Source organism: Myodes glareolus, chromosome 15, assembly GCF_982192425.1.
Source record: "Myodes glareolus chromosome 15, mMyoGla1.1, whole genome shotgun sequence".
Lineage (NCBI taxonomy): Eukaryota > Metazoa > Chordata > Mammalia > Rodentia > Cricetidae > Myodes > Myodes glareolus.
Genome location: NC_142040.1, coordinates 27,501,776 through 27,516,130, shown reverse-complemented (window position 1 = coordinate 27,516,130; position 14,355 = coordinate 27,501,776). Strand labels below are relative to the sequence as shown.

The 14,355-nt window shown below is 46.4% G+C and overlaps 1 protein-coding gene across 2 annotated transcripts in view; it reads left to right on the top strand.

Moving 5' to 3' along the window:
- The first annotated feature begins 492 nt into the window (after nucleotides 1-492).
- The window catches only part of Mccc2 (methylcrotonyl-CoA carboxylase subunit 2), a 73,479-nt gene continuing 59,616 nt past the window's right edge, over nucleotides 493-14,355 (top strand). The window contains exon 1 of one of the 2 annotated variants that reach the window (XM_087896825.1): nucleotides 493-755. In XM_087896825.1, the coding sequence (XP_087752951.1) occupies nucleotides 627-755 (129 nt within the window). In that variant the 5' untranslated portion in view covers nucleotides 493-626. The remainder of the gene's footprint in view (nucleotides 756-14,355) is intronic. The other variant, XM_087896824.1, reaches the window with a different exon arrangement.

The window sequence follows — 14,355 nt, the reverse complement described above, 5'->3', positions numbered from 1 at the left end:
GACCGTAGCCGACCCTCTCTCTAGCTTGTCCATTCTTCTGATGTTCCAAACACTTTACTTTCTCCTCTAAGGAAGCATGTGTAATGATAGCATGTAAGTGTTCAATAAGTACGTGAGTAGGGGGGAAAACACCTAAGTTAAGGGACTTCGTTTAGTGTTTTTAATCCTCATGGGTGTGTTGAGGTCTCTTCCTGAACATCCCAATACTGGTGTCTACAATCTGTCACGTTCTAAGAGTGATCAGACGTGCTCTGCAGTGGGGCTAGCTAGGGGCACGCCTATGACAGAAGCGCTTCCCCTATGCTGTCAGTGCAGCCACTGTTCGATTTGCAGAGGCTCCCTCTAGTCACCCCAGGGCTCCTGGGCTCGCGATGGAACCGGGCCTCGCGGAGTTGTTCTTCTGCTCCTCATTGGCGGGATCGAGAGGCGTGGCGCACGGCCCCGACCAATGGGAAGTGGTCTGCGGTGGCACGTGTGCGGGGGGCTGGCCCGGGAGCTGGTGGACCAGGATTGTTGTGTGCAAGGACTCAGGTAGAGCAGCTGCCCAGAGCTGCACTTCTGCCGGGCGAAACGACTCTCAGCGGGCCGCCCTCGCTCTCCTCGCTCTCTCGGTGCTCGCCGCCGCCATGTGGGGCGCGCTGAGGTCATCTCTGCGGCCCTGCGCTCGGGCCGCTATCTCCCGGTCGCGCGCCTATCACGGGGACTCGGTGGCCCGACTAGGCACCCAGCCTGACTCGGGCTCCTCCACCTACCAGGTAGGTTGCGAGAGCATCCAGGTGGCCCTGCTTGCTCGTCTGGCCCCGAGTCGCCTGCGGCCGGAGGGTGGGCACGCTTGGATCTCTGCTTTTCTTTCCTTTACAGCTCAATGCATCATTCTGGGAGGCAATGGGGTCTTATGAAGTTTGCAGAAGAAAATCGTCCTGGTGAGATATTAGTTCACTCTTAGAACCGGCACTGGCCTTTTGTGTCCCTAAAATCAGTGATTCTAAAAACCCCTCTCAGCATTGCCTCTTGGGAAGCTTGCAGATGCTTGAGCCCGGTTTGGCAACTTCGGGGTCTCGAAGGTGGAGTCCTCATGTTTGCATAACCAACATATTCCTTAGGGGTCTTGCGGCAGCCACCTTTTCGCTGGGCCTTGTTCACACGCATTTGTTAAATAAGTATGTTAACAATAAATACATATCCTACCTACCTTTAAATAGCTTTTCTTGGACTTGGGAGGCTTCCTCAGACCAAAGACGCAACTCGTAACTTGTGAAATATCAAAGCTGGAAAATTTCAGTCTGTTCCATGGCTTCTAAGCCTTTAAAGATAACATCTAAATTCTTCGCAGAACCAGCAGTTTTTGTCAGGAAAGAAGTTAACTTAGAAACACCAAATTGTTTGCGCAGTTTTTAAGTATTTGACATGAATGTGTAGGAACGGAACTCATTTTGGGCTGGGAGATGTGAAAAAGAAGTCAGATCACTGTGAGGCTATGCGGTAACTAGTTTCCTACCCTGAAAGGCTGAACGCACATGAAGTTATGGGTGAAACGGAGTTAGGTTAGGAAAGACCTGGCAGTACAAGTTGAAAGATGGAGGCTAGACTGAAAACCAAGAGAATGTGGATACCTTTGCCCTTTAAAATTAACATGAATTAGCTGGGATTAAAGGTGTGCATCACCACTGCTCAGCTCTCACCATTTTCTTGAATACACTTATTTTACTATTTTTAGGAATCTTATTTATTTTTGACAGTTTCATACACAAATACAGTATATATATTTTGTTTGTTTGTTTAAATTTTTGAAACAAAGTTTTTCTTTGTAGTTCCTGGGTGTCCTGGAACTGACTTGGTCAATGAAGCTGGAACTTGGTGGTCACCCATCTTTGCCTTTGGGATTAAAGACTTGTGTGCTACCATGCCCTGCTGGTGTTTCTAAATGTTATCTGTTCCCAGCTTCGCCTCCCAATCTCCGTAGACACTTCCCAATGTGCCCTGCCCTCCCATATTCCTGTCCCTTCAGTTACCGCCCCTCTTAAAAAGACTCACTGAGACCTACTGTTGATGGATCTCGTTGGCTTGACCTGGTGTGGGTCTTGTTTGGGTAGCCACAATTGCATTGAGCTTCTGAGCACAATAGCTGTGTTGGATCCAGAAGGCAGCACTCCTTACAGTCCTTCCACCCCCTCCTGTATGCTGGTCCCTGAGTCTTGTGTGCTGTTGTGGGTGATGTAGATGACTCGTTTAAGGCTGAGCACTTCACAGTTACTTATCCTCCGCGCTTTGACAGTTAGGAGTCTCTGCAGTAACTGCTGCCCACTCTACAGAAGATTCTTTGACCGAGGTTGAGAGCAGTGCTCATATGTGTGTATAGACATAAATGTTTAGAAACAGACAGTTAATTTGACAACATGTCCGTTCAGCAGGGCAGCAGTAGTACTTTCCTCCCCTAGAGCCCATGACTTCCCAAGCCAAGGACTTTTGACCAGGTTCACAGTGCCAGGCGTGAATTCCATTTTGTGGAATAGACATCAAACTCCAACCAGAATGTGGTTGGTTATCTCCTACCAGTTATGCCACTATTGCACCAGTGGGGACATCTTGCCTAGGAGATTGGTCTTGCAATGTGCAGGGCCCAGCAATGAGTAAGATCATTGATTTTTTTTTTCTCTCCCTGTGACCTGCACAACACTTCTGGGACTATCCAGTGGGTCAATTCCAGCTTGATTTTCTATCAAAGTATTGGATATAGGTACGCTAAACTTAGGATATTAAAGTGTAAACCAGGCATGGTGTTGCACACATAATTCTAGCAGTCTGGAGCCTTGAGTGGGAGCACCTCTTAAGAGTAGGGGTCTGAGGTCAGCCAAGGCAATACATGACCCTGTTTCAAAACAAGTGCCAGTGCTAGAGAGATAGCTCAGTGGTTTGGTGGATGAGAGAGATGGTATTTGCTAGTGGGTTTGTATGAACCATCTGCATTAGGGTGTGTGTTAGGACAATTATCAGCCACTCAAAACAGCAAATATGACTTCTTTTTCCCATCATCCATTAATGGCTTTGTTAAACGGCAAAGTTACATTAGTTTAATTTAAATATCTTTATGACTTCATTTACTTGTGATTCTTGAGTCAGGACATTTTAGGGTATTTTTTTTTTGTCTACTTTTGCATAGACAGTTTTTCCTTCTTTTCCACTTCTAACTTCTACATGTCCTTAGATATAAAATGAGTCATAGACAGTGTAAATTGAGATGTTTCAACATTTTATTTTTTATTTTAAAGATACAAGTGTTTGCCTGCCTGTTTTCATATGTACCGTGTCTGTGCTTGGTGTCTTTGGAAACCATAAGAGGGCGTTAGATCCCCTGGAACTGGAGTTATGAATTAGCTGTGGGTATCTGTGTCAGCCTTCCTAATGCTGCCACCCTTTGCCACAGCTCCTCCTGTTGTGCTGACCCCAACCAGAAAGGTATTTGTATTGCTACTTCATAACTAATTATTGTACTGTTATGAAACATAATATCTGATATGCAGGGTATCTGATACGCAGCCCTGTGAAAGGGTTGTTCATTCCCAAAGGGGACGAGACTCACAGGTTGAGAACTATTGCTCTATGTGGTTTCTGAGAACTGAACCAATGTCCTTGCAAGAGCAGCAAGTGCTCTTGACTACTGAGCTGACTCTCTAGCCCCCCCCCCCCCCTTTTTAAATGTAGTTTCACAGTATGGCCACACTTGGCCTCAAACGTTCATTTCTCCTGAAGAACTTTCATTCTCCTCTGAGTACTAAGGTTATAGACACGTGCCATCATACCCAGCTCTGAGTCATGTTTTTTAAATTTTATTTATTTTGCTCTGTAACTCTTTTGTGAGAGGTGGAGTCTTGTCATGCTGCTCCCCAGACTGATCCTGAACCCCTAGACTCCCGAAATCCTCCTGCCTTGGTTGTTAGCCTCCTGAGCAGGAACTGCAGGATTGGGCCGCCACACAAGGCCTAACAAAGCCCTCTGAAGTGAACTGAATCATCCAACTGGAGTCATCCGCATGCAGCAACTCTAATGCTTTCTGAAAATTTGTTTTATGTTTTAAGTGTGTGTGTGTGTGTGTGTGTGTGTGTGTGCGCGCGCGCATGCGCGCATGTACGAGAGTGGATGCCCAAAGAGTCCAGAAAAGTGTCATTTTTGGCTATAGAAGTCTTTGACAGATTTATTAAACCTTCCCTTTCTTTCCTCCAATTCTTCTCATGTTACCCTACTCCCTCTCAAATTCATGACTTTTTAACTGTTGTTATACACACATGTGCACGCTTGCGCACACGTGTGCACACACACACACTTAAATACAGCCTCATAAATCCATTTAGTGTTGGTTGTATGTGTTGGGCTCACCTCCAGACTGATTCTCCCTCTCTCGGTAGCTATTAATTGCCTATAGCTCTTCATCTAGGGGTAGACCCTTGTGAGATTTCCCCATCCATGTTGGCATGTCATCTAGTGTTGTCATTATGTGGATCTTATTTAGGGGACCCTATTGTTAAGACTTTGTGGGTGCAGCCTCGGTGTCATGTGTGGGAGACAGTATCCCTGCAGCAGACGCCCTGGTCCTCTGATCCTTGCGCCCCTTCTGTCCACCCTGCCTGCCTTCCCTTTCTAGCCTTACCCTCAGGACTTATTCTCAGATTGTCCCTATGATCCTGATTTTTCTTTAAATCTGTTTTCCTGTTTTTCTTTGGCTCTTGAGACATTTTACAAGTAGTTTTACGGTGTTTGTCTGATAAATCTTATGGGTGTGTTTTCTCGGGGGCATTTTCTACCACATTATTTACCATGTGGGCTGTCTTCTGGTTCCTTCAGGCACTTTGTTGGTTTTATTGTTGACAACTGAACATTTGAAATCATAGCCATCTCTTTCATCTTTCAGCCTTCCCCTGACTCCCTAAGTCTGTGGTCATGTTTTGTGATTTGGAATGGTCCCTTCGGTCTTTTCTCACCATGCATTTTACCTGGGCTTATACATGGCTGTTCAGTTCCCCTGGATACACACTGCCTTCCTTAAATGTCTTCATTTTCCCAAGAATTGTCCAGCCAGTTGGGTCTTGATCTCTTCCTTCTTCCTTTCCCTTCCTTCCCCTTCCCTTCTCTTCTCCCCTCCTCTTCTTCAGATCTGTGGTTTCAGGTATGCCAAATTGGGAGACCTGATGCTTTCTTAAGCCAAGCTCCTAGTTTCTATATATCTGGTTTCGAGTTAAGCAAAGCAAAGGTCTGCCATTCATGCAGCCTTTAGCCAGACTACATTATAAAGAAAGTCTAAGTGTTTTTAAATAAATACTTTATACATATTATATATGTTTATATTTATATACATACATATATGTGTCTATAATTTTTATTTTATGTGTATGAGTGGTATGTTGGTACCATGTGCTTGCCTGATGCCAGAGGAGGCCCAGCAGGGAGTGTTGAGTCCCCTAAGACTGGAGTTACAGACCCTCGTGAGCCACCATATGGGTGCTGGGAATTGAACTCAGGTCTTCTGGAAGAGTGATCAGTTAACTGCTGAACCATCTCTCCAGCCCAGAAGGTCTGTTTTCCCTCTAGGTTGGGAGCAGGAACTGAGAGCTGAGAGTGCTACCTCCTTCAGCCCCACAGTGTATGTGGGGCCTGGACAAAAGTGAGCAGAGGCTCCCCAAGGCTCCCTACTGTGTGAGTGGCTTTTCCGTGATTCAGTGGTTTTCAGACCTGCTGCCCTCCTTCCTCAGCCCTGTGTGCTGGGCAGGCATTGTGTCACTGTGCCCTGTGCCGTGGTTTTAAAGCTAGTTTTCTTTCTCGCTGGGCAGTGGTGGCGCACGCTTTTAATCCCAGCACTTGGGAGGCAGAGGCGGGCGGATCTCTGTGAGTTCAAGGCCAGCCTGGTCTGCAAGAGCTGGTTCCAGGACCCAGGAGAGACTCCAAAGCTACAGAGAAACCCTCTCGAAAAACCAAAAACAAAGCTAGTTTTCGTTCTTATTTTTCCCTTTGGTGTATGTGTGTATGTCAGTAGCAGGATGAGCCCACTGTGTTGCTGATATCAGCCTCAAACTGCTGATTTATTTATTTAAAATGGCCATTATTATTTGTGGTGTGTGTGTGTGTGTGTGTGTGTGTGTGTGTGTGTGTGGTGTGTGCTTGTGCAGGTCAGAGGACAGCTGTGTGGAGTTAGTGCTCACTACCCACCTTTAGGAGGGTCCCGTGCATAGAACTCAGGTCATCAAGCTTGCACAGAAAGCCCCTTTACCTGTTGGGCCTTATCACTCACCCTGAACTGCTGTTTTTGATGGGCGTGATTAAATAGGTAGAAGCTAGAATGGTCCTGAGAATTACTTTCTTCTCTATGGTTTATTTGCTAATTCCTAGTCTAGTGTGTGTGGCTGTAATTAGAGCAGGGAAGTCGCTGGGGTGTGGAGGCCAAGTGGGAGCCTAGCATGTCATGTGTGCTTAAACTGACATAGCACATTTCCATGGGGGACGCCGGAGGGAAGTCCGCTAAAATGTTAACAGTCACCCTGGCAGTGATGGGGAGAGGCAATAGTGTGTTGACCGTTTAGAACAGTATCAGGGATGTATCTTGGGAAACGTTAGCTTTGCTTCTGCAGGAGGCCCGTGAATCACTGCCAGTGCTATAGCCTTATCTGTGGTCCCCGAGAACTTCCGGCGTTTTCAGGTACTTAGGATCAATAAGAACGGGCTTTGCCGACACTTCTGTAGCATCCTAGCTGTGTGGAGGAAAGCACACACGGACTTCTCCAGGAGTGAGACGGAATGTGTGGATCTTTGCTTTGCAGCACCCTCGCCAGTATAAGGCTCCAGATGGTTCTTGGGACAGCAGACATGAAGGATGGGATGTGCGCCCGAGTTCTGACTGCGAAGGGCCTGGCCCCTAGAGAGCTGGCTGCCTCAGGGGCCTTCATGTTTGAGGACAGCACGCAAAGACCACTGGTGACTTGTCTGACTGCGTACATCCAAGAAGAAACAAGCCTTCAGGCCTTCCCAGTCATAAATAGTTTGTACACCTCAGAAAACCATAGTTGTTGCCGCTCTTTGTCTCCTCGAGGTCATCTCAAGGTCATCTCACTGTGGCTGACCAGTAATGTGTTTCTGGCGACCCCATATCTCAAGGCCACATGAACTAGTATGTATTTACTTGGGCTCCTGGTTCTGTGGGTGGGTATGGCAGTTTTGTGGGAAGCGACAACGGGTCTGCTTGCTTTTCTTTTGCTCCAAGACCAGGTTGAAGGGGCACCGGCTCCAGGGACAGTCTAGAATATTCAGTCCTGTTAAAGCCTTTGCTTGGAAATGGCACAGTGACTTTGCCTACATCCCCTGGATGGATTCAAAGACCATAGGATGCTGTTAGTGTCCATGACTTTTTTTTAAGGGGCCTTGGTAGAAATCGGACCTAACAACTTTAGTTTGGTTAAAGTTAGTAACATGCTCTCACCTGTCTACAAAAGGAAGTTAGGCTTTGTTACCATTTCATGAGGCTTATTGTCATCTGGGATATATTAGGATTCAAACATCGAGGAAGAAGGAGAGAATGGATGTGGGCAAATGGCTGGCAGGGTGTGTCTACCTTGGTAGTAAGTATGGAAATCATGGTGGCCACTGCTTAAGATGTGTTAGCGGGCCAAGAGATTGGACAGAGTTCTTAAAAGAAGAAAGACAGATGGCCAATAATATTTTTTAAATGTTCAACATCCTTAGCTATCAGGGACATGAAAATCAAAAATGCTTTGAGACTCTTTCTCACATTGCCAGGATGGCTGTTGTCAAGAACACCTGTAACAGCAAAGTCTGATGAGATTGTGGGGAAGGGGAGCCTTCTTTATTGATGGTGGGCTGTGGAAATCGGTGTGGAGGATCCTCAAATTGATAAAAATGGAACTTCCATATGATGTGGCTACATCACTCCTGGTCACATACCTGAAGGGAACTCCATAACCTGGTCTACAAGAGCTAGTTCCAGGACAGGCTCCAAAGCTACAGAGAAACCCTGTCTCGAGAAACAAAACAAAAACTTGCTGTTCAGTTCTGAGCACCTACACGGTGGTCCACAGCCAGGCCATAAGTAACTCCAGTTCTGGGAGCTCTTACACCCTCTTCTGATCTACGAGGATACCAGGCAGGCCTATGGGTCATGTGCCTGCATGCGTCTCACACAAAAGAAATAAGCACATAAATCTAAAAGAAACCAAAACAACAGCAAAACAATGAGCAATGTCTTATCTCCTGGGACCTCCACTTAGAAGCAGCAACTCTGATGCAAACACACCCATGAAAGGGAGACAATAGAGGCCTGCCGAGGGCAAGAGATGCACACACGTTGCATAATATTTCCACGCTCTGGCCTCGGTCCACACTCTGGCCTCGGTCCATGCTCTCTGCCCCGTTTTCTTCACACAGCAGACGTCTGTCCTTCCTGCTTTCACGTCCCTCACTACCAAGCACTTCAGAAGGCCCTGGCAAAGAATGAGTTTCCCTTATTCTTTAAACTGAGATTTTTTTTTCCAGGCAAGTTTTCATGATGTAGCCCAGGCTGGCCCTGAATTTATCTTGCCTCAGCATCCCCAGCACCATGTGCCACTATGCCTGCCCCCTTCCCTGTTTCTTAATGAGAGACTGACTGAGCTTGGGTCAAGATGGAGAACGGTGGTTTTCAACTTTCCTAATACCGTGACCCTTTAATACAGTTCCTAATGTTGTGGTGACCCCAACCATAAAATTATTTCCATTGCTACTTCATAACTTTAACTTTTCTACTGTTATGAACCCTATCTGTGTATAAATATCTGTGTTTTCCGATGGTGTTAGGTAACCCCCGTGAAAGGGTCATTCGACCCCCAAAGGAGTCATGACTCAGAGACTGAGAGCCTCTGATTTAAAGGCTATCTACCTTTAGTGTCGATTGACTCTGCTCTAGATTGGCAGCATGTTGGTACAGAGATTGTGCCTCAGGTCTGGGGCTCTCTGGCGGAGGACACGTGGTTTCTCTGGACGTGTGTGAGCTGTTCTCATCAGCTCTGCACTCTAGTGTTTGTGGTTTGCAAGAAGCCTGAGAGATCAGGAGTTAGCTGGGCGGTGGTGGTGCACACCTTTAATCCCAGCATTCAGGAAGCAGAGGCGGGTGGATCTCTGTGGGTTCGAGGCCAGCCTGGTCTACAGAGCAAGTTCCAGGACAGCTAGGACCGTTATACAGAGAAACCCTGTCTTGAAAAACAAGTCAGGATCAGGAGTATGTATATGGAGCAGGGCAGGGTGGTCAACTAAATCTCTCTTTGATGGGACAAACAATTACAGACAACAACAGAACCCCAGTAACCCTGAAGGCACAGCAGAGTTTCTACAGGAAGAAGAGCAAGTTCAAGGACCCCAGGATTCATTCATGGAAACATCTACAAGCAGAACATCCGAGAAAATGATGGGAAGAGATTACAACAACACACCGAACAATTGGAAACATAGAACTTGCTACCTGTGGTAGGTTTTCTTCAGGATAAATAAAATACAGAATCTGAAAACAAAAAAACAAACTAAAAAAAGAAGACGAAAGAAACAACTTTGGCCATGTGTGGGTTCCTCTAGTCTTAACTGTTGCGTCTGAAGATCTCCACCAAAGTTAAGTTAGCAACAATGGGGACAAACTACAGGGGTGCCAGAACTGCTCGTGGGATCCCGATGGTGTGATCTGTGGAGATGTGTCTCTTCTGCTCCCCCAGAACTGCTGGCTAAGCGGGACTGGACAGGACTGAATCTCATCATCCTCCACTGCCCACTGACGTGCCTTCTACAGTTTGTCTCCTGAAATCATTGGGTGAAAAAGTCGAGGAAAAAAGCTTATATTTTAAATAACTGCCATGTCCCATGAGTTATAATTTTCACTTTATTATTGTTATTGTCTACTGTGCCTAACTTAAAAGATTAAACTTCATTTTAGGCATGTGTGTGGGGGAACATTTCGTTACTGCCCGTGGCCTCAGGTGTCTGTGGACTGAATGAGACACAGCCCCTGAGGTTACGGGGTCACTGCTGCGGATGTACTGAGTGGAGAAATCATGTTACATATGGCAGCTGGAAAGACCCTTTCTCCTTTCTCCCTATCAACTCTAATATATATGCATATTAACTTTTGTTTATTACTGTTATGTGTGTCGACACACGGGGTAGGGAGCGTGTTGTGGTGCGTGTGTGGCGGTCAGAGGACAACTTTGTGGAGTCGGCTCCTTTCTTTCTCCCCTGGGATTGAACTTGGGGTGTCAGCAATACTTTACCCACTGAGCCATCCCCCCACCCCAGTTCTTCAATTTTAAACAGATAGAGGAGTGTTCTTTGGTGTACGTGCCCCTTGCCAAGGTATGTAGTGTGTGGGTTTTATGCAGAGTACTGTTCCTTTTGTTGAACTTGGGGAACGAATTCAACCCTAAACTTGGAAACACCCAACGTCTTTTCCAGTAGTACATGTTTTCAGGGCGCCTTTTTACCCCAACTGTTTGAAGCTGAACAGACACAAGGGTTGATGGTTTGAGCGAAACTTCTTCCTAGAACTTCCTTAAACTCAGAGTGAGTGTGTGGATTGCAGAAACTGCTATCTTGAGAGTGGCAGAGAGGGAAAGTGGAATCTCAAACCCTGGGCTGTTGAAGACGACTTGCTACCCTCATGATGCCCATTTCCGACTCATAGGACGTCATCCTCTCTTCGGTTAACTTTTGAAATCTACACAGAAATCACTGTTCGTAGGATGCCATGTGGCGTTTCAGTCCATGCCTGTACTACGAGGTGCTCTATCCAAGTAGCGCTCCTCGGACATTTATTTTGGTTTGCTTGTTTGTGACCAAGTGTTCCTGGGTAGCCCAGCTTGGCCTCCAACTGCCTAGCCTTTTGTTTCTGCCTCTGGAACGCCGGGAGTATAGGTGTGCACCGTGATCTATCCAGCCTAATATTTACAATTTGTGGTGAAAATATATTAAATTCATCTTCTGTTTCAGAATATGCAGCACAATGTTTTTGTGTCATCACTGCATCAGAACTATTTCTCTCATCTAATTACAAATGACTGTTGGCATACCTTTCCCATCCCACCCTCTCCACGTGAGAAAGAAACCTTAAGATGAAGTTGTGTTTTGTTTTTGTTTAATATTTCGGCACTAATTAGGTGGGTTTAGCCCTGTAGTGGAAGAGAAATAAGAATGGTTCATAGGTGCCAGCAAGGTGGTTCGGTGTGTAAAGAAGCTGATAATGGAGAGAACTGGCCTCCATACTTGTGCTGTGATGTGTGAATGTGTATGTGTGTCACACGCTCAAATAAATAAATGTAAGGAAAAAATGAAACAGAATGGACCTTAGGTGCACAACTGAACCAAAGTGTGTCTGCGCCTCTGCAGTGAAGCAGTTTCCTCCACCTAGCAGCATGCTGAGCTGGCGAACAGGAGCAGTGCAGGGCCGCGCAGGGGCTGAGCTGGGCTGGTGCTTCAGTCCCTGAGCTGCTCTCTGGTGGATGCAGCCTGAGACTGTGATGAGAGCTTTCAGGGGAGAAATGAGACTCCACAACCGATGTGGAGACTGCCTTTGGCAGCACTGCCCCAAGCCCCTGTCTGCCACTGTCTGGTTTATGCACACGAGGCTTGTCCTATGCCAGGGCTCTCTCGGATGACAGAGGAGCCCAGGACAGTTCCAGACAGTTCCTGACTCAGGAGCTTCTGAAAAGCTTCATGCATGTCCGGTGACACTGCTCTGGTGCCACCTCCTGGCCACTGGTGGAACAGACATGCTCTGGGGATTCAGTTTCTTGCCAGGCAGCAGCTTCCGTCTTGCTGGTGTGGGAATAAAGGCAATCTCCTGGGTTTAATAGTAGCAGAGCAGCCAGGCAGTGGTGGTGCGTGCCTTTAATCCTAGCACCCGAGGGGGATCACTGCGAGTTTGAGGCCAGTCTGGTCTACAGAGTGAGTTTCAGAACAATCAGAGCTGTTACACAGAGAAACTCTTCTCTAAAAACCAAAGCCAGTAAAAATAAATATAATAATAGTGGAGCTTCTGCTTGGATTTCCCTGCCTCGTATTACTGCCAGCATGTACTAGACAGTCAAGAGTCCTATGGGAAAGAGGATTTGCCACACACTAACCTCCCAGTAGCCTCCGTGAGTCAAACCTCAGAACTGTGATATTGTCAGTGTTTCTTCCATTCGAGTTGCCGGTTAGGATCACCCGAGGAACTTCAAAGTTCTGAACACTCAGACTAGACTTGTAACCCCCATCAGACTGTGGGAGCAGGACCAGGCATCAGTATTCATCGTCTGTCCGTCCATCCATCCATCCACCCATCTACCCATCTATCCATTTTCTAGAAGCTTTCCAATAAGCCCACAGTAGGAGTCAGGGGAGGAGACTATGTTCCAGATAGCTTCTTCAGCGAAGTTCCCACAGGCCTGTAGGGTGCAGGGCGTGGGCTTGGAAGGGAGACAGTGTTCAGGGCTGTTGGGTAGAGAAGGCCCTGGGCTTACATCCTACCCGCTGTAAAGCTGGGAAGCCAGCTAGCATTCTAGCACTATGAAGAACTGACCAGACATGGAAATCGCATCATGGGGAGCAAAACAACTAGCTGTGTAAATATTGTCCTAAAGTAGTATGTTGAATGAACAAAATTTGAAAATTCAGGAGGCTGAAAAATGTCCTGTTGGGGAATATTACTTTAACTAGGCAAAGATGTGTTACATTTGTTTATGCTGCATTTGTTTAATTATGAAAAGATGTGTTGCTATTGCACCTTGCCTGCCTAAGGCACCTGATTGGTCTAATAAAGAGCTGAATGGGCAATAGGTAGGCAGTGGAGGGACAGGCAGAGCTGGTGGGCAGACAGTAAACGGGAGCAGGAATCTAGGCTCGGGAGAGAAGAGTGAAGAGAATCAGGGAGAAAGAGAGAGACAAGCCCAGGGCCAGCAGCCACGCAGCAGTCAGCCAGACACAGAAGAAACAGGAAAATCAGACATACAGAATGAGAGCAAGGTAAAAAGGCCTGAGGTAAAACACAGATAAAGAGAAACAAGAGCTAAGATAAGGACAAGCATCCATAATAAGTCTGTCATGATTTTGGAGCTGGTTGGTGCCCCCACCAGCTTATTAATGTCTCTTTTACCTTTTCCTGCTTTTAAGATTAATGTTTTCATCTGAGCCACACAAGAGGATATGTAAGCTTGGACAAGCATATAGTTTTGTTCTTATTGTTACTTTTTTAGAACTTTTCAATTTAATTTTTTGTTTTTTGCGACAAGATCTCATATAGCTCAGGATGGCTTCAAACTGACTGTAGCTGAGGAAGACTTAAACTCTGGATTCTCTTCTACCCCTCAGATTGTTCTTAGAATGTAAGACATGACATCCCTTCCTCCTGCTTCTCCTACCTCTTCCTGGTTTCTCCTCCCTCCCAGCCCACCCTCCTCCTCCCCACTCCTGCCATTGAACTTTATTTTTAAGTCCCCTTATCAACAATCAACTATTTTTGCATTGGTTAGAATCTCAGGATAGTGACTGATGATGGTACAGACAAGATAGGTGGTCAACAAGACAGATGGCTTCTGATCCTTCAAAAGTAGTTATCAAAGCACGGTGTGGTGGACACAGCTGCAATATTTGCCTTTGGGTGGTAGAGGTTGGAGGGTCTGAAACTGAGTGTCATTCTCAGCACATAATGAGTTTAGGCCGGCCTGGGCTATGTGAGACTCTGTCCAAAACAACAACAACAAAACCAGTTCCTTAAATGGGAAAGTAACCCCTCCTGAGAGTTGGGAAAGTGTGGGCGGCGGTGGCACACGCCTTTAATCTCTGCACTTGGGAGGCAGAAGCAGGTAGATCTCTGAGTTTCAGGCCAGCCAGGGCTACACAGAGGAAACACTGTTTTGAAAATAACAAATAAGGGGGAGGGGGACAGCAAGTTTTTACCAGTTAAATTCAATAGCTGTTTAAAGAAGAGAGTATGGGTGGCCCAGACTGGCGCTGAAATGAAATAACGTGATTAGGACTTAAAACGGGGCCCAGACTCGGAGAGGGTGAGTCAGAGGGGCTGGTGGGCCTAAAACAGCTGTACAAGTGGGCAGAAATTGATCTTTCTACAAGATCAATAAAGAGTGGCCACATAGATGGGGTGATGGTGGCCCTGTGTGGAGTTCACACACAGCTGGCATATGTTGGTCCTTTTCTTTCCTGTTTTGCAGTATGCGATTGCATCACATGTACTAGGCAGGTTCTCCACCTCTGCCACACTCTCAGACTTTGATTGTTTTTTTTAATATGTATACATTTATTATTGTTATGTGTATAGGTGTGTGCTTGACTAAATTTATATGC